At 49.2% G+C, this 20,593-nt stretch overlaps 1 protein-coding gene across 1 annotated transcript; it reads left to right on the top strand.

Moving 5' to 3' along the window:
* The first annotated feature begins 1,155 nt into the window (after positions 1–1,155).
* On the top strand, positions 1,156–18,977 carry MEX3A (mex-3 RNA binding family member A). The gene is made up of 2 exons (XM_073322758.2): positions 1,156–1,883; positions 17,864–18,977. Exons 1-2 carry the CDS (start codon positions 1,409–1,411, stop codon positions 18,967–18,969), a joined length of 1,581 nt encoding a protein of 526 aa, XP_073178859.1. The 5' UTR covers positions 1,156–1,408; the 3' UTR covers positions 18,970–18,977.
* Positions 18,978–20,593: the final 1,616 nt, after the last annotated feature.

The raw sequence follows: 20,593 nt of genomic DNA, 5'->3' as shown, positions 1-20,593 counted from the left end.
CTGGAGCGCCCCACGGAAGTGAATTAGACTCTGCACAGGCACAGAGTACCCACATGCAGCCCTGTTGCTGAATCAGGGGCCTGTGTGAGCATATTCCTTTCTGTTCCCAGCTAGCTTGTTTTTTGCCACCGCTCCTTCTAGCTTCTGGGGCTGCTTCTCCTCTAGATTTCAGTGGACTCACTCCTGATTTGCCCAGGTCTAAATAAATCTCTCTCTCTCTTTGCTCCTGTCTAGTTTCCAGTTTCCTCTCCCTAGTACTTATCACAACAGGATCTGAGCCCCTTGCTGTTATTCCTGGATTTTATCCTTACAGCATCCTGTGGAGATCGGGAAGGATTATTGTCCCCATTTTACAGTTGCGGGATCAGATGCTGCAAGATTAAGTGAAAAGAACAGGAGGACTTGTGGCACCTTAGAGACTAACCAATTTATTTGAGCATAAGCTTTTGTGAGCTACAGCTCACTTCATCGGATGCTGTAGCTCACGAACGCTTATGCTCAAATAAATTGGTTAGTCTCTAAGGTGCCACAAGTCCTCCTTTTCTTTTTGCGAAGACAGACTAACAGGGCTGTTACTCTGAAACCTGTCATTATGCAAGATTAAGTGACTGGCCCAAGGTCACAAGGGGAGCCAGTGGCCGAAGTCAGATCTCCTGAGTCCCAAGCCAGTGCCTTACCCACAAGACCAGGCTTCTTACCTTCTTTCATCCGTTCCTCCCTCCCTCCCCTTCTTTCTTTCCCTCTCTGTCTCTCGCTCTCTTTCCCAGATTGCAGGAGCAGCAGGAAAAGGGGGTGTGTGCGCCTGGGTGCGAAACTACATTCCCCAGCAGCCTCCGGGGCCCTCCTGAGTCTCAGTGTCATGCTGCAGCCAGGGAATTTAAAACAAAAGAGTCCCCCCCCGTCTTGTCTCCCTCCTTTTGCACACGCTGGCTGCTGCTGTTTCTTGCACCTCTCCCTCCACACCCCCCTCAAAAGCCAGGCGGGGTCTGCCAAAGGGGGGGGGGGGCCGTGGGGGAATCTTTTCTGTGCAAAGGTGGGAGGGGATCCACGCTGGAGTGGAAGTGCCTGGGAGAGAAAGCGGGAGAGAGATCGGGTTACAGAAAGGAACCGGGAGAGACAGAGAGAAAGGGGCTTGGCCAGTGAGAGGGGAGGTGGGCGGAGGGTCCCTTTCTCTCTCTCCCTCTGTCTGTTTCTCTCTCTCTCTGCCTTTTTCCCCCTCCTCTTTCTCTCTCTCTCTCTCTCTCTCTCCCAAGCTCTTTGTTCCCCCCCCCCCAACTCCCCTCCTCTCTCTCACACTCCCCCCCCCCGCCGCCGCCGCCACCACACACACACACACACACACACACACACCCTCCCCAACCCACCACCACCACCACCCCCCAACCCCCCTCTCAAGTCTTTGTTAGCCATGCCTAGCCTGGTAGTATCAGGGATAATGGAAAGGAACGGGGGTTTCGGCGAGCTAGGCTGCTTCGCGGGGAGCAGCAAGGACAGGGCGCTGCTGGAGGATGACCGAGCCTTGCAGCTCGCCCTGGATCAGCTGTGCCTGCTCGGGCTGGGGGAGCCGTCCGCCTCCTCCGCCGCCGCCGCCGCCGCCGTGGTGGGAGCGGAGGACAGCAACAACAATAACAACAACCCGCCGCCGCCGCCCCAGCAGCCGCCCCAGCCCCAGCCGCCCCAGCCGCCGCCGCCGCAGCAGCCGCCGCCGCCCCCGCCGGCCCCGAAGGGCTCCGCGACCATTTCGTCCTCCGCGCCCACCGCCGAGACCAAGTTGTGCGCCTTGTACAAGGAGTCGGAGCTGCGGCTCAAGAGCAGCTCCAACACCACGGAGTGCGTCCCCGTGCCCAGCTCGGAGCACGTGGCGGAGATAGTGGGCAGGCAAGGTAACGCGTGGGCTTGTGTGTGATGCCGGGGGGGGGGGGGGGGGGGCTTTTGTGTGTGTGTGTGTGTGCCCTAAGCGTGCCCTGCTCCTGTGCCCGAGCAAGCCCCCCCCCTTCTTAACCTCCCTCCACTCCTGATTCTCCCCCCTCCCAGACCCCCCCCCCAGCTACACTTCCCCCCCCCCCCAGGGCTCTGTCTCCTCTTTCCTTCCTCCCTCCACGCCCCCCATCTTCGCCGTCTAGCATCCCACCTATTTCTTTTGTTAAGATGGGGGGGGGGGGGGGAAGGAAAGGAAAGGATGCGTGGAAGTGGTAAAAGTTAAACCACCCGCTCAGTTGGCATCACTAGGAAACACCCCCCCCCCAGACTTTCCCCTTCTTTATGGGATGGAACTCAAAGTGGGTTTTAAAGTTAAATAGTTTCCGCTTGAGATTCTCTTCTCCCCCCCCCCCCGCCCCATTCTGAGGCCTCCTCTCCCATTGTTATCAACGAGGTCCATCTATTAGTAGTTTTTCCACCCACCCTCTCCGGTGATGAATAATGGCCACTGCAGGGGGAGGGAAATGCTCCCCCCCCCCCGTTTCCCTTCTCCTTTCCACCTCATCGCCCTCCAAAGTGTTTCATAATGCCAAGAAACAAAGGGGGGGAAATCTGGATGTTCCGCCCCCTATTCCCCCCCCCGGATAAATAAATCTCACTTCTGATCCTTCCCCCCCCCCAGTGCCCCAGACTGAAAGGAAAAGGACTTCTCTGGGCCGAAGTGAATGGAGGGATGGTCAGGAGTTTGTTTGTTTGTTTGCTCTAAACCCCGGCCGGATGAAATCTGGAGGAATGTGTGTGAGATCATTCCGCTCGTTTGCAAAAAAACCTTTTGCTACTTTGCTGGGGTGAAAGATGTCTATCCCCAGCCACACTCCCTGCCTTCCGGCTAGGGAGACTCATGCGATCATTCTTTCCACGGGGGCAAGGCGAGGCGAGGGGAAAATCCCCTTTGTTGAGCTCCGGGCTGGAAGTCGAGGGGTTGTGCTGTGGGTTGTGGTGGGGGGTGGAGAGGCGTTCTTAAGGCCTATAAAGGATTCAAATAACAGATTAATGAAAGTTGAACTCTTTCTGGAATCATGTGACTGGAGGGTTTGGAATTTAACAATCCTGCTTGTGCCCTATTCTTTATTTTCCATCCTCCTTTTCTATCCCCCCTCCCCGAGCTGACCAGAATCTCTTTGACAGTGATGCTTTTGTTCTCTTTACGGGCTCCATTCGAAGCGAGGTAGAATGGAGGAGGGCTTAAAAAATTATATATATACCACACCCACTCCTAAGTCGCCCATCTCCCCCCCACCCCTTCTAGTCTTCCAAGTAGAAGGAATTGCTGGAAGCCACCAGCCCGGTGCCAACACAGGGTTAAAATTAATACGGCTGTCGGAGAGAAGTTTTATGTTGTTGGGGGGAAAACTGTGGCTAAGTGAGGTGTGTGTGTTTTTGTTTTGTTTTGTTTTTTCTCCTGAACCAGTAACTTGATGCGCTGGAAGTGTGACTGGTAAAAACTGCAGTTCAAAACCCAAATGCCTCCTCTTGGGTTGTGAGTCAAAATTGCATTAACAGGGAGTTTTGTTGTTTGACAGATGTGAGGAGAGTGGGAAGGCAAAGGGGGTCCTTTCTTGAGGTTGATGCTCCCAGGGGGAGAGGTGAGGGGGGAATTAGAGAGGGAGAAATATGGATGACTAATGGTTGTGCATGGTTAAGTGGAACACGGTACTGGAACAATAGGGCCTTCGGTGGCTTGACTTTCTACTGTGAAGGCGAGTTTTAGGCCTTTTGCCATCAGTGAAGTGCCTGCTGCCTTGAGAGGACCCCAGCGTGGGCAAAAGTGCCTCAGGGGTCTGATTTCAGTGCAATTCTATTAAAGGCAATGGATTTCGCTCTGGATTCATACCACCAAGCCCAGGATCTGACCCAGTGTCTCTGCGAATAGAGGGGATAGGGGTCGTGGGGGTATGTTGCTACCAAAGAAGATCTCCCTGGACCCAATTCTCAATGGCCCTGCACCTTGTGCAGTCATTTACGCCAGAGCAGAGTGAGCATGGTCAGCAGGGTTTGCACCAATGTTAATGATTGCACAAGGTGCTGGGCAATGGAGAATCAGGCCCCCTTTGTTTAATAAAGTTAAAAGAGAGAGAGATGTGTTAGGCCGAATCAAAACTGGAAATGTTATATGATGCCAGAAAGATGCCTGTGGTTGTTTTCTGTCTGGGTAGCATCGCTGACCCAAACTCTGAAGCAGAGAGGTGTGTTTTGATTTGTTTTGTATGCAGCAGTGTGTGTGTGTTGTGAATGGAGTGATGGAAGGCAACGCAGAAACCTGCTGCAATTCTCCCACTAGCCGTTTGCCTGTGGGGAGGGAGGGTTGGTTCCAATGTCTGGGAAACTGGTAAGTATCCATGGGCCAGATTCCCAGCTGGGGTAAATCAGCATTGCTCCATCTAAAGTCAACACGACAAATTTTCAGCTGGTTTAAATCCGTTTCACTCCATTAAAGTCTATGCAACCACACTGATTTACCCCCGCTGAGGATCTTTCTTGCCTAATGTTATGCCTTTGGGTGTCTGTTTTTTGTTTGAAGGTTAGGTGATGGGGTCCAGGTTTCCAAAAGTGCTGAGCATGTGGTGAGAACAATGGGTGCTGCTAGGTGCTATGCTCTGAGAACCTGGTCACTTTGGTTAGGTGAATGGGTGCTGAGTTCTTTTGAAAAGCCTGCTTGGAGTCTCTAGAGAACCCATTGCATGAAGGTTATAAATGAGGTCCCTTGTTTAATAGAGTGGATACATTAAAGGGGAATGGTTGCTTTCAGAGGATATCTGAGGATCAGGAGATAAAAATGTATGGAAAAGAGATATAAATATCCATTTTTTTAAAACTTGTTTGAGGATTTTTAATCAAAACCAGTTGTTTTTCTTTTAAACTTGACATTGTTCCAATTAAATAAATTGCTAAATTTCTTGATCTTTAAAAAAAACTTTTCCCAGCTGTCAAAGTGCAACTTATTAAAAACATACACATACAAGGCCTCTTTGCACACTTCTGGCAGTGCAGTTTATGCCCACTTTAAGACCCCCTTTACACTGCCAGAACAGTGTAAAGGGATCTTAGTGTAAATGAGAAGCAAGCCCCATGTATTTTTATTTGAATGGTTGTGGCGCTGTTTGCAAAGTGGTTTAATTTGGGGGCAGGAGGGGTGGATCTATTTTGAATGATAGATGCTCTAGGAAATAAACTTGTGCTTGGTGGATATACATGTTCCATGGGAACTGTTAATATACCCTTAAAGAGCCAGTTGCTTGCTATAAACTGTACTTGAGTTGTGGTGCTCCCGGTTGCTGTGCTGGGAGCCTCATTAATGATGCAACCCCAGGCTATGTGGCCTGTGGACTTTAAAAGGGACAAAATTCTGAGTCACTGGGGCACTGGCTTTTTGGAGGAACTGGCTAGACATGTACATAGGGCTTCTTCCTCCCCCATCTTGCCACAAAAGTCAGCAGTGAACCTGGATGTCTGGTAGGATGAGCCAGTTACTTGCTGCCTTTTTAAATCAGGGTGGATGGAAGGAAACCAGAGAAGGAAAGACAGGGAGCAAAGTAATAATGATTCCTGAGAGTGGCATTTATGAACTCCAAGTGCACAGGGATTGGAGGGGAGGCAGAATCCACCCCCCAAGCCAGGGTCAGTACCTAGACCAGCCAGGCATTCCCTTCCACAGCTGGAGTGGGAGCAATGACCCCTAGGCAAACCCCTACTTGGCTGCCTATGGCCACTGGAGGTGCAAACCCACTGCGGGCACCTCTGCCTGGCCCCCAGCCCCTTGCTCACCCCCTCTGTACATGAAGTTAGTGCAGAATACAGCTTTGCTGGGTTTGGAGAGTATAGAGACCCTGTATGTTTTTTCTGAACTCCTATGTGCAGATGTTTGCCTGTTCTGGGTCCCTTCTGGGTCTGCTCTGGAGTGCTTTGAATTACTACTGGCTCCTGTATTCTACCTCTTGTAGACAACACCCATGCAAGCTGCTCCCAAGAGCTGAATATGCTCACAAAGTTAAACACAAAATTCATAGCAGAGGGCAGGGGAGAAGTTCAATAGGTTTGCAGGTGACTTTGAAGATCAGAGAGAGCAGAGTTGCAAAGGAGAAGGCTCTTGTGCCCAGACTGTCAAGATTGTCAGAGAGGGGACTGATGCCAGATGAGAGTGGAGGGGAGCGAGTGGTGTGACCCCTCGCTACACATGCCTGGGACTTTAAAAGGGACAAAATTCTGAGCCACTAAGACACCTGGGTTCTTCACTGAGGGGCCCAGTTGTGGAAAGGCCTGAGAGGCAAGGAGCTGAATTTATTGTTGGGGTAAATTGGTGCCATTACCTCCCACAGGGAAGGTAGGCCCTGGGGCTGGCTGGGGACTTCCAAGATACTAAGGAGGGCAGTTTTTAAACTGCATCCTGAGCTGATATGCAGTTGCATTTCTTTGTTTGTCTAGTGGGGGGATGGGGGAGGATTAGGTTTGCTTTCTAATGCTCCCAGCAGTGGGTTTGCAAACACTGCGCCCCCACCCTGTCTGAGAAAAGAAGTCCTCTGTAAGATCTAGGTAAAATAATAATAATAAAATATAATTAATTATTATTATTATTTATTATTTATTTTATTTTATTAGCAATGGCAACATCATTACTCCTTAAACCCGGAGAGACTCTCTAGTGAAGCATCTCCCAGCCTGCTCTTACTAGCCCTGTTGTCAACAGAGATGAGATTATGCTGAGAGGGAGCTTAACATAAATTGTGCTTTCTTGGTGAGGTGAAGTCAAATAACAAGAGGCCCCAGTAACCCCAGGTGATTGGGCTCTTTGTGTTGCTCTGAACATGCTCTAACGCTCTCTGCATTTAAAAATAGTCCAAGGGAGCCTTTTTATTGAGGCAGCCTGATGATTATATCTGCTCCCCTCCACCCCCCATGTGGAGGTGTGTCGGGAAGCAGCTCTGGGTCAGATCCTGCTGTCTGCTGTGCCATGGAAATCCCAGATTTAGCTCCTTTCGGTGCAGTGGGGCCTGATTCTCACTCTGGCGGTGCAAAGGGGCTTTAAAATGGGTGTAAATTGGGCTGAGTGCCCAAGCGGTATCAAGTGTAAAGGAGAATCAGGCCCAGCTTAGTCTGGATTTACACCAGCAGATGCAAGAGGGAACTCTGCCCTGGCTGGTTCTTAAGAACCTAACCAAAAGCGTGTAGCAGGAGGAGAAAGTGAAGTCTGGAGAGACAAAGAATTTTCCATGTATTGGGTCTGGCTGCTGGCTGGGCTACTGCTGCCCAAACGAACCTCACTGCAGAGTGGGGTGGCTGGAATCTAGGGCGGTAGGAAAACGTCTTGCTGTTTGGTTCTTGGTCCCGTCTCTCCAGATTTCCACCACCACCAGTTTCCCACCTTCGTCTGGCAGCCCCCCATCCCTGTGCAGTTCTCCTGGCCCTGTTCTCCCAGCGAGGTCTAAAACATGTGACAAAGTCAGACGTCAGGGTTGCGCCATGCGGGCACAACGGTGACACACCCACCCTGCATGATGATGCCTCGCTGTTTGAGATCTGCTGCTGAGGTTGGTTTTTTCTCTAGCATAACTTCCATCTGCAACACAACAAGATGGTGGTTGTTTCTGGTGTCTTGAGGTGTATATGCGTGTGGGTGTGTGTTGAATAACTTTAATCAGCAAAAAGGCTTCAACCACACAGAAATCAGTGATTGCTTATTTTGTGGTGTGTTGGATCTTTTTTAACACAACTTGCATCAGCAATGCACTAAAGCCTCGCTGCAAAGAGATTTAGTTGTTGTTTATTTGTGGTGCTTTGTGTGTGTATGTGTTTTTTAATACAGCTTTCATCAGCAACGCAACAAATCTCACCCAACAGATAATTAGTGGTCACATGTTTCTGGTGCTTTGCGTATGTGTTTGGAACTCAACTTTAACCAGCAATGAAACAAAGTTTCGCCACACAGATATATTTGATGGTTGTTTATTTTACGGGCCTCTTTTAATGTTATGAATATTACAGACAAGGGCCAGGTCCTCATTTTCTTTGAGGCCCCTTTACACCGCTCTGGCAGCGTAAAAGTGCCTTAAAGCAGGTCCATACTTATGTAATTTACACCAGAGCGGTGTAAAGGGGTGGTATGGAAGAGAATCAGGCTGAAAACTTTTGTCTGTGGGAATTATTTATATCTTAAAATATATATATTTGTAAAGACCAATAGTGATTTGATGTGATCTGTTTAAAAACCTCAGGACCAGATCAGCAGCTGATGTAAACTGGAATAGCACCATTGGCTCCTGTCTAACACACTGGCTTCAGTGGAGTTACACCAGTTTACACCAGCTGAAGATATTCATGTTGGCTTCAACTGAGCTACACCAGCTGAGGATCTGGCCTTCAGTCTTTAGAAATGAAAAGCTGCATTTTGCTATCAGTGAAATTAACTTTGGATTTACACCGGTGTAAACTTCCAGTGGCTTGATTCTCTTTTGCACTGCGCTTTGCATCAGCATTTACACCCAAAGTGAGTGCATCTGTAATTTAGATCCCCTTTAGGGCCCCCTTGACGCTGCCAGGGACCTTGGTGTAAACAAGAATTGGGTCTCAATGGAATCACACTGGTGTAAAACCAGTATGAGAAGATTATTGGGACCAGTGTGTGCAAACGATAGCATGTTATACCCACACTGCAGTGATTAAATAACTGCACTAGGTACAGGAAAATGACAAATCAAACCCTTAATCTTTGATCCCTTAACTTCAATGTGTTTTTGGAGCAGGCTCTTACATTGGGGTAACAGAGAGGAGAATTTGACTCATTCCACACCAATCTTCCAGCATTTCTAATCACTAATCCTACCCATATTTGGGACATAGCCAAACTAGACTTTTTAGCTGGAGTTAACTGATTACCAATTGCCTCCAGTTAGCTAACTCGTTTGTACATGCAAGTCTGGACATGCCACAAAGCTTTGTTCTGGGACACAAAGGTTTATAGTTTAGGGAAATAATTTACAAATTTGTTAGTGAACTTGAGTTAATTGGCGATCAATGAACTTGAGTTTTAAAAAAAACCCAACAACCTGTATACGCAAGCAAGGGCTTATTTCCCTTCCCAATACAAAAACCTAGCTGGCAAGGATAAATTAACTGATGTTTGTGCAATGCCTTAAAGAGTACTTACTGTCCTATAGAAATGTGCTGGAGGTTCTCTTCGCTACTTAGTTTTACATTCTTAATGGCGTACTGGGTAATTCTGCCCCTTTAATAATCCTCTAGGTAAAGTGGTTTGTTCTGTGTTGTACGTTAGAGATGAGAAAAAGCCTTGAATGACCAAAATAGGGGAAAGGAGTGTATGTGTTTGTGGGGAAAGGATACCATCCTTATTGCTCATTCCAGCTGGGATGAATAGAGCTGGATCCTGACCCTGCTTTGTGCTGCCAAAAATGGGGCATAACCCCCACTGAAGTCAATGGAGGTTATACCCCTCATTTACACTGGCATAGAGTGAGATCAGGATCGGGTGTGGGCTCAGGATTAGGGCCCCGTCATAGGTATAAATAGAAAAATCAAATATAAGAACGGCCAGATTTTTAGCTGGTGTAACTCAGCGTGGCTCCCTTGGATGTCAATGGAACTAAACCAGTTTACACCAGCTGAGAGTTTGTTTCATTGTCTTCCGTGGAACTACACCAATTCACATCAGCTGAGGATCTGGCCCATTTGACTGTGAAGGGCCTCCTGGCTTAATGGTTGGGTGTTGGTCAATCTTGTTTCCGGTGTTTTTCAGTTTAAAGCAAAGGTTCCCCCATCTGTCTGTCTCTGCAAAGCTAGCTCTCCTGTCTGCAGGCCGCTTGGAGACCCTCCCTCCTCCCCCCTGCTTCTCACACCATCAGCTGCACCATGCGTCCTTTTGTCCGTTTCTAGATCTTCCCTCCCCCTTTCTCCTGTGCTGTCTCCTTGCCTGTGTCCCCTTTGCCATTCGGTGTGTTTCTCCTTCTCCCCCGCCCTTGCATTCTCCCTCTCTCCTCCCCCCCATCACTGTTTGTTTCTCGCTGTCTCTATAACCTCTCGCTACCCGCTCCAGTTTATATGATCCTGTTCTACATTTGTCCCCATTCGTGTATATCTTGCCTTGGTTTCCTTCCATCTGTCCCCAGCTTGGAGCCCCTTTCCTTTGTCTCTGCCTGCATGACCCTTTGTGTCACCTGCTTGATTGTTTCCTATCAGGCTGGGCCTGGATCTCCCTCCATCCGTGGGCAACCATTGTCCCAGGTTCTCCTGTTAGCAGATCCCAGGTCCACCCCTGGCACGTGCATAACCTGACATCCTATTTTGGTTGCAAACGGGACTCTTGCTCCTGGGATGCAGACCTATTTACCTAAATACCAGGGCATTTGGGCAAACATAACGTCAGTCCCATGCAATAGGTGGACCTTCACTGCAAGGCAGAAGCATGTCATTAACTATATAATGGTGAGGTGATCTCCCACAGGACATCATGGCCTCTCAGTTAATCTTATGAAGATGGAGAGCTCCTTGGGATAGGGACTGTGTTTTTGTTCTGTACCTTGCACAATGGGACCCGGACCCCTGACTAGTGCTACTGCAATACAAATAGAAAATAATAATCAGTCCATGTGAACCATTTTAAACCTTGACTGGACAAAGCACTGCAAATCTACTACAGGGCACAATCTCAGTGGGGAGTAGCATCAGGCTAGATAGCACTCAGTAGGGTTTCTAGCTGGCCAGGATTTTCTGGGAATTGCCTTGATCTTTCTCAGGGTTGTATCTAGCAACCCCCTCCATGGGGCTCTGTGAAATCAATGCCTTGGCAGACAGTTAGGTGTAATGCAATGCTGTCACATTACTTATTGTGCTAGGCTCTGTACAGATACATAGTGAGACAGGCCCAGCCCTAAATAAAGGGAAGAGGAGTATTTCCCCCAGAGAGGCAAAGTGACCTGCTCCGACTCACACGGAGTCTGTGGCAGAACTGGGATGTGAACCCAGGCTTCCTGAGTGCCAGGCCAGTGCCTTAACCACCAGACCATTCTTTATTTATTAGCTTGTGATGTTTTGATGTGGTGTCGTATTTCATTGCCACAGAATGGTTGACTAGCATAGTGGTTGACTAGCATGATGTGATGGTCCAGTCAGTACGCTTTATGCAACCCTATCTAGTGACTGAACCATATAAACAGTCTATCACTATTGCCAGCTGACAGAGGGCATATCTACAGTGGGGAAAAAATCCCGCAGCAGTGACTGTCAGAGTCGGGGTCAACTGATTCAGGCTTGTGGGGCTTGCACTACAGAGCTAAAACGAGCAGTGTAGGTGATCCAGGCTTCAATGAAACCCAGCAACGGGGGTGTGTCTGAGAGCCCGGACTCCAGCCTGAGCGAGAACATCTACACTTCTATTTTTATCTGTGTCCCACAAGCCCGAGTCAGTTGACACTGCAATTGCTGCTGCAGGTCTTAAAAAAAGAGAAAAAATGTGGCTGTACCCAGAGTTATCCTTGTAGCTCGAGTGGGTGGCCTTGCGCAGGTGCAGGGTTCAATCCTTGCTGCTGACCCCTGGCAGCAAAAGTGTTACATGGGTGTAAATGCCGTGATGTCACCATAAGCCAGTGTCTTGCAAGATGAACTCCAGTCCAGAGCTCCCAGCTCAGAGAGTTGCTGTTACTTATTAGGATCTATATAAATAATAATGTTCCAGCCTACGAGCTGAGGAGTCTGAATATTTTGGGTACAGAGCACCGCTTTGTAGGCCATGGTGTGTTAAAGGTACAGTGTAAAAGGAGGAAAGGAGGTTGGGACCGGAGGGCAGTAGAAGGCAAGGAAGTTGCTTGTTTTCCAGGGAAGGGGGTTTCAGAGGTGCTGGAGGGCAGTCTCCCAATCACAGATAATGCCAGTCAGAGGATCAGAGCCGTATCGCCTTGCTTCACCAGTATCCCTATTGGGCCAGGTGCTCCATTGTCCTGCACCTTATGCAGTCATTTGCAAAGCACTACAGTTCTGATTTGGTTGGCAGAGGTGGAAATAACTGCACGAGGCCTGGCGCAGCAGAGAGCAGGGCGCCCTGAAGTTTGCTTTAGAGTTCGGGGCTGGAATGAGCTGCAAAACCTCCAGCTGGGTTGTGCCTGATTGCCATCTGAATTTGCTGGGAAGGAACATGGGGCCAGATATTTTAAAGGGCTGATTCCCAGGTGAGCACCTTAACCACACCACGACTGTTCCTCTGTTCATTGGTTATGTTCCAATGTGATGTCATCATGTTTTGTGCCACTCGGTCTAACGCAGCAGGGTGTGTTTAGGCCCCTAACAGTGCAGATAGACACATAGAGTGATTTACATAGGCACTTAGGGGGAATTAGGTGCCTGGATGCTTTTGAAGATCCCACTAGGCACCTACCTGGATCTTTAGGCTCCTAAATACCATTAACATCTAGCTCTTGGTCTATCTAGTAGGTACATTTTTGGCCCTCACTACAGTATCTGAGCATCTCCCAATCATTAATGGGTTTTATTTCCGTTTGACAGATGGGGAAGTGAGGCAGAGGGGAAACGAAGGGTAATAATTTGCAAAACTACCTAAGAGACTTAGGAGCCTACAGGTCAGATTTTTAAAGGTATGTATTTGGCTGAAGGGGTGGATAGGTGCCTAGTGGCTGCCTGGGTGCTTTTAAAAATTCCACTGTTGGCATCTTTTGGTATCTAAATGTGTTTAAAAATCTGGCCCTATGTCACTTTTTCAAAAGGAACCTCAGTGCAATGAAAGTCAATGGATGCAGGTCCCCAGATCATATTTAAAAGTGGGACTCAGGTCTCCAAAGTCAGTTGTGTGCTTTTGAAAATTTCACCCAACATAATTTGTCGAAGGTCACTGTGTGGCAGAGCTAAGAATTGGTCCCAGATTGCACAAGCGCAGTGTTCTACCCACTAGGACATCCGTCCTGCCTCTAGATCTCCGTTACATTTCAGACATACTCAGATCCGGGTCCAGCTTCTGGAGCTGTAACAGTATGGGAAAGCAGGTGAGTTGCAGTTGGGCTTAGGGTTTGCACAGCTCTGGCTGGGAGCTGAAACCTCTGTGCTCCCCGGTCAGCAGACACCAAGGGGGAACTGTATTTATTGAGACTGGAGCAGGTTGAAGACATCCGCTTTTTTGACCAGCTGTAACTGAGACATCTGCAGCTGGGAAGAACCCCATTTGCCTACTGCAGATTGGGGAGGGGGGTGGAGGGAAACGATCACTTTCAGATCTCATTCTTTCCCTGGTATAAGGCCGTTTGCACAATGGCTCCTTCCTACATCAAACCACCATGAATCTCCTTTCCCTCCCTTTGGAAAGACAGGAAGCAATTTTTGACCAAGGGCGAGGGGACTGGTAATGGGGTGTGTACCCTTTCCCCTTTAGGATGGTGTGTAACTCTCACCCAGGTCGATTATGACCAGAAGCCTCACAACTGTTCAGTGGCCTGTGTGGAGTGAGTATGGTGTGTGCTAGTCCAGATCCATACCAGAAAAAACACCAGGCAGCCTTAGTAGAGAAGCTGAGTGACTGGACCGTGGAGAGTCAGGTCTCCTCTTAGCACTTTGATGGGGTTCCTATAGAGTCTAGGATATTGACAGGGAAGTAGTATAGGAAGGAAGCTCACCTTGCTGCTGCTCATGCTGTACTATCAGCTGCCAGGGCTGTTTATTTTGCATATCTCACCTCTCTGAAATTCATCCAGGGCAAAGTGCTGCCCTCTCTGTGGCAGCAGAAGCTGCAGATTTGATGCAGTTCTACAGGAAGATTTGGGGCGCATGGGTGGGGCCCAGGCATCATGCAGTCCTGCTCTGGGCACTTCTTCACAGCAGGGCTTTGGAGAGTGGGGTGGCGCTGGTAGATGCACCACTCCACTGATCCAGCAGCAAAGCCAGGGAGGCGGAGGGGCAGCTGCCACGCTGTGGGCTGGGATGGGTGGGATGGGGACGCAGCTGCTGGCGACCTGCAGGCTTGGTGCTGCAATGGGAGAGGGAAGGGCTAGCTCTAGACAAAGTGAAAAGAAGAGGGATTTCTAGGTGAGCCGCAGCTTGGCAGAAAGGCTGCAAGCCAGCTGGTGAGATCATGTGCCCTTGGAGCCCTAAACCTGACTGGTCTTTCCAAGACCTTCAGGGTGTGGGCAGAGCTGATCATCTGCAAGTTTTCAATACCAGCTCAGCAGTGGTAATGCAAGATTCTACCCGCCACCCCAAACGTACCATGCTCCCCAATGTCCTTCAACTCTGGGGATCATCTATGACCGAGAGGGGCACATTCAATTCTCTCTCTGCTGAGGCTAACAATAAGGGATCCAGTGACAACAGGTGTTTGTGTCGCAGGAAACTGGGCTGAGCCCTGCTGAACTCGTTTCTCACAAGGAACCCAATAGCCTCCAGATGTTAACAACACTGGGTCACCACCAACACGATTTGAAAGGATGGGTTAGATGTGAAAGGCTCTATCTATCATCCCCCTTGAGCTTGCTAGTCCCCCGGCTTTGTTATTTCAAACGGACCAGTGCCTGACATGATTTGTCCCTAAAGTTGAGATGCTTGTAAAAAGGAGTTTTTAATAGACTCTATGTCCTACAGGAATGCCGTCCGGAAGAATTTTTCTCTTAACTTACAAAGGACACATTTGTTTTTCAACTAGTAATTATCCCTTATTTCCACCTATAAGAAGGATGTTCTTGTGGCTGAGGTGCTGGGCTAGGACACAGGACATCTGGTTTCCTGACTCTGCCACACACTCCCGGTGTGCCCTAACGCAAATCATTTAGTCTCTCTGTGCCTTGGTTTCCCATCAGTAAAGGGGGGATAATAATTCTTCCTTTGTCTATTTATATTGTAAGCACTTCAGGGCAGGGATTGTCTCTCACCATGTATTTATACAGCGCCCAGCACAATAAATCCCAATCTTGGGAGGGGCCAGAGATACTACCATAACAGGTAATCTCGAAGGCTTAGCAGGCCTACTATAACTGTGAGCCTAGCCAATGGAAAGTGGATAAAGGGTCATGAATTGTTATAATGACCTGTTACATAAAACTGTTTAAGAAAAGATTTAAGGAGACAGAAAGACAGAATTAATTTAAACAGAGAGGGCTTACTGATATTACCCAAGGACTGCATTAAGATTATGACTGGTAAACAAGAGGAGCAGCGGACCAGAAATTAATGAGCCAAAACTGGTGCTTTGGAACTTAGGCCTAATTGGTGGGCAAAATAAGAAGAGGGCGGGCCATTCCACCCATCACACTTTTGGGGGCACTAAAAAGAGGCTTGGGAGGAAAGGGAAGTGCTACAACCATTGTGGCTGCGGTGTAGGGATTTTTACCTTGATACTCCACTGGGGACTCTTGGCCACCATAGCTGCTCCAGTGAGGAACCCAGGCTCATATGAGTGAGGTCCTGCCCTGTCTTCCCCTCCTTCATGTGTCTTTCTGTCCCCCACTATATTCCTTCTCTCCTATCTCTCACTCTGCTTTTTACCTGATCTTGAAGTCAACTACACCACACGGCACACTGATATAAGGCGGTCCATTCAGTCCTGCAGGGCCTGAGATGGACCAGGAAAGGGACCTGACCAGATCAGTGAGATGGTCGGAGGTGTGGCGGGGTCCAGAACATCCTAAAGCATCCATTCCTGACTGACCTGCCATCCCGTACCATAAAAACATCGACAAAAGCTGTGTTTTCCCCATGTTGCCCCCCTCTCCCTTCTGTGTTGAGGCTATCATTCCCAATTCAGAACTGAACACCAGAATTAATCCTTTTTTCCCCACCAAGGGACTGTTTGACCGAATAAAAGACTTTAACCAGTATTCGCCCTCTTTAAAAAGAGGTTTTGATTAAATTTGTTTTGCATAATCACTCAATCTCAGTTCCAACGCTTTTTGCCGCCTGTTGATTCGTTGCCTTTTGTGTGTTTCAGTCAATACGTTTCTAACCTTTGGTATGAATTTCCTAGCAAGTTTGCCGTGGTACGAAGCAGGCTCTGTATACCAAACCCCAGAGGTTATTTAACACTGTTTAAAGTGGGACAGTGACAGACAGAGTCAAGTTAACAGCTTTGACTCTTCAGGCCCATATATTCCATCTAAATTAATATAACAAGACTCACCGCTGGCTCGTCCCCTCGTTGCTGGATGTGGCATGGCAGCTCTTTCCTCTGTAGTGCTCCCTACCAATGGTCGCTCCAGTCCTGCAGTGGGTTGTCTTTTGCTGCAGCTCAGCCCTTCGGACAGGCCATGTTTTTAATTCCACCCCTTCCAGGTTAACAAAGTCTGTTGTCCTCACATCTGGTCCTCAGTCCAAGCTCTCAGCCCCGTGGCCCTACCACCCTTTGCTCAAGGCTTTAAATCACACTTATCCCCTTTTGCTGGGGGGCTTCATGCCGCTTTCCCAGTGGCTGGTTGGGGAGCCCAGGCCCCGCCGTCTGCATTATCCCTTCCTCGCCTCTTCCCCCTGCTCTCTGCTGCATGCTTTCCATCATGCTGCCCGCTAGACTGGGACACTTCTCTGCCAAGCACCTGATCCCTCCTTTAAACCCATCTCTTCAAGCAACCCCCCCCACCTCCTTTTCACCACTAGTAATCCTCCTCACCTAAGGCTACTTTTAGGAGCTGGACCTTCAACGTGTGGAGAGGGGCTGAGCCTCCCGCATCGGCAGTCGGGGTCCCGTTATTCCCCTGGGGGAGTCAATGGGATGAGGCCTGTTAATGTCAATGAGAATGATGGGTCGGAGCCCCTCGGCGCATTAGGCAGGCCGAATCCTGCGTTGCCATGGGAGCCGTTTAAGGGCCCAGGCAGTGCGTAGGGAAGAGGACAGGGTTCTCCGGGTGACACGATGGGACCCCTGGCCTTCCGGGGGGGTGGGGAGTGGTGAACAAAGGGACTGAGGAAAGGAGCCACTGTGGGGCAGAGGGCAGGTGATTTCCTGAGGCCTCCATATGCAGTGTTTATGTGGGGGGAGAGAGGGTCTCTCCCTCCCCAGTGTGTGGCTGAGGGGCGGGAGGGCTGGAGCCTCTCCCTCCCCCTTCCCCAGTGTGTGGCTGGGGGCCTGGAGCCTCTCCATCTCCCTTCCCCACTGTGTGGCTGCGGGGGGGGCTGGAGCCTCTCCCTCCCCCTTCCCCAGTGTGTGGCTGGGGGGGGGCCTGGAGCCTCTTCCTCCCCCTTCCCCAGTGTGTGGCTGAGGGGGGGCTGGATCCTCACTCATTAAGGGACCAATCCCTGCAGTGATGAAATGAATTTTTCCTCCCCAGTGGGAGGCTGAGGCTGCTGGTCTCAAGATGGTGCCACCACCAATGGTCACCAGCCTCGCCCGGTTGCCGGGGGCTGGGGGGCAGGGCTGACGTGAGGGGGAGAGAAGGGGGCTATTGTACTGTGACCCCGAGCTCTGGGGGGCCCTAAAACACCTGTAATGTCTGTGCAAACAAAATGAAATGGGGAGAGGATGAGGCCCCAGCGAAGGATGTACTAGAACCTCATATTTCTCTCAACAGACCTACTGGGTGAATGGCTACCCAGCACCCCCTGTTGGGGAGGAAGGAGTGGCGGGGAGGCTGCTGAGCATAAAACACTGAGCTATATCATGTTAAGGCCCTACATTTCTGGGGGAGACCACTGGACAAACGCACAAGCCTGGGAGTGTAGAGCGGGGCTGGGACCAGGAGATGAATGGTGTTTTCATGGCAAGTGGCCAGATCATTAGGTCCCTGGCAGGTCTGGGCCTTGAGTGGGAGGGTGCTTGGCCCCTGACGGGGCTGGGCCCCAGGTTTGGCCTTGAGGGAAAATTGAGCGCCAGGTGGAGTTTTGTGCAGAGAATGTTAGGGAGAAGACCTTGACTCTAATCCCTCTCCCTTGTTTTCTGTCTTTGCTTTTCCCCAAGGCTGCAAGATCAAAGCTCTGAGGGCAAAGACCAACACCTACATCAAGACCCCGGTGCGCGGTGAGGAGCCGGTCTTCATGGTGACGGGGCGGCGGGAGGACGTTGCCATGGCTAGGCGGGAGATCATCTCAGCAGCTGAGCACTTCTCCATGATCCGGGCCTCCCGCAACAAGGCCGGCACCACCTTTGGCAGCGCCCCTACCCTGCCCGGCCAAGTCACCATCCGGGTCCGTGTACCCTATCGTGTGGTGGGCTTGGTAGTGGGTCCCAAAGGGGCCACCATCAAGCGGATCCAGCAGCAAACCAATACCTACATCATCACACCCAGCCGGGACCGGGACCCCGTCTTTGAGATCACAGGGGCACCGGGCAACGTGGAGCGGGCCCGGGAGGAGATCGAGACCCACATTGCAGTGAGGACAGGCAAGATCCTGGAATACAACAATGAGAATGACTTCCTGTCCAGCAGCCCTGACTCGGGCATGGAGAACCGCTACTCAGAGGCGTGGCGGGTCCACACGCCTGCCCCAGGCTGCAAGCCCCTCTCCACCTTCCGACAGAACAGCCTTGGGTGCATTGGCGACTGCTCTGTGGACCCAGTCTACGAGACACCCCGACTGAACGACCAAAATGACTTCAATTATGGTTACCTCTTTCCTAACTATGGTGTGAACAAACAAGATCTCTATTATGGGGTGCCAGAATCTGGTGCTCCCATGTGGGCCGGGCAGGAAAACACCAACCCCGTCTCAGTGCTCTTCTCTAAACAGCAGCGATCCGGCAGCACTGGTGCCGTCCATCCTAACTCGCATCGCTCCCCGTCCTCTTCTATCCAAGAGCCTAACCTCTCTGGGCTCCCCAGAAGGTCTCAAGGGGAACCACTGCAAGGATTTTCCAAGCTGGGAGCCAACACCACTGCCCGGACATCCATCTCCAGCAGTCGGGAGTGCATGGTGTGCTTTGAAAGCGAAGTGACGGCAGCCCTGGTGCCGTGCGGCCATAACCTCTTCTGCATGGAGTGCGCTGTGCGGATCTGCGAGAGGACCGACCCGGAGTGCCCGGTTTGCCATGCTGCAGCCACTCAGGCTATTAGAATATTTTCTTAAAGAGACAGGACGGGGTTGGGGGGGGAAGTGGGGACCGAAATGGGGAGGGGGTGGGAGTCCAATAAAAAGATGATGATGATGATGATAATAATTAATGACATCTGAAGACTAAACGAATGAATGAAAGAATAAAATAATTAATTTAAAGAAGAAGAAGAAAAAAGAAATTATTTTACGAGCAATGTACATTATTTTTTAAAAAAAGAAGTGAATAATAATAAATTAAAATGAATAGAAAAGCCAGAAATTTTGAAGGGCAAACGATGCTCCAGCCTACAATGTCTTTTTAAAACAAGTACTCTGAACGCACACTTGGATCTCGGAAGCAAAGCGGTTTAGTTAATTTTTTTTTTGTGGCGAGACAGGACTCAGAGCTCCTCTGCATTGACCACGCTTGGTCATCTTTATTTGACCAGGACACCGGGGGCACATGGGAAATGAGGGTCTTCCCCAACAGCTCTTCCTTCCCCACCGACACTCCCTCTTTTAACTTGGTCTGAAGCTGCCCCCCCCCCCGGGACATCAAACCAACCGGCAGACAAGAGCTCAGAAAGAAAAGAAAACAGACGGCAAAGGGGGAAAAAAGAAAGAAAAAAAAAACCATCAACCTCTGGGAACCTGTTAGAACGAGGGCACAACTCTATTACCTCAAAGATTTTAAAAAATACAAACAAAAAAAAAAACCACAAAACAGCAGCTAAAGAACTTTTATTGTTTTCCTTTTTTTTACTAAAAAAAGAACATTGAAAAAACAAATAAAAATGACGCCGGTGAAACTGAAGAAGGTTTGGAAGAACCTGTAGGAGTCACACTGGGTGCTTAGCATTTATTTTATTATTCTGAGCCACCGCGGAGTTTGGAACTCTGTTTTGTTTTTTTTGTTTTTTTAAATCCAAACAGGGATTTGTTCATCAGATGAATCAGGAGTCACTAACAGGGTATTTCAAAACCAGTCTTGAGTTCCCATCCAAGGGCAAGGATTGACTTCCATGTTTCCATAGTTCACTCTTCTTTGCTTTTTCCAAGTGATACCAGCTGCAGCTCTCCACACACACACAGAGCATTGTTCTTTTCTTAAAGTACACACACATGCTAACATTCTTTTCTTTTCTTAAAAAAAGTATACCGCACCAAAACCTAAGAAAGACGATCATGCAATACAAGCAATGAGCCCATTTGAAACCAACATGCATCCCGACAGAAAGCAAAAAAACGAGTTTATATGTATAATTTTGTCGTCGTCGTTATTTTTAAACTGGACCAAAACTTTTGTTACCCAAAACCAAGTGGAAAATTTAAAAAAAAAAAAAGGAAGAAGAAAATATTTCTTTATGGACCAAAACCTCTTCAACTGTCCTTAACCTGGATCTTCCGGAGGTTGCCACTTTTATATATTATATTTTTTTCAGAACAAAACAAAAAAATAAATAAATGAATTGCCTTGTTGAACATCCTTTTAATCATTTGAAGACTCCTGGTTTTGTTAAATCAGATACTTTTTAAACTGTTGGGAAGTGGGAGAGACAGGCTTCAAATCTGGCTTCGACGCCAATCACAATCCAGCATCTTAACGTGATCAGGTTTGTTCAACCGTGCCTGGATGCCAAATTGCCATGGTGGCAAA

This window comes from Lepidochelys kempii, chromosome 24 (genome assembly GCF_965140285.1).
Source record: "Lepidochelys kempii isolate rLepKem1 chromosome 24, rLepKem1.hap1, whole genome shotgun sequence".
NCBI classification, from domain to species: Eukaryota; Metazoa; Chordata; order Testudines; family Cheloniidae; genus Lepidochelys; species Lepidochelys kempii.
The sequence above is the reverse complement of the archived record's forward strand: the minus strand, read 5'-3'. Positions and strand labels throughout refer to the sequence as shown.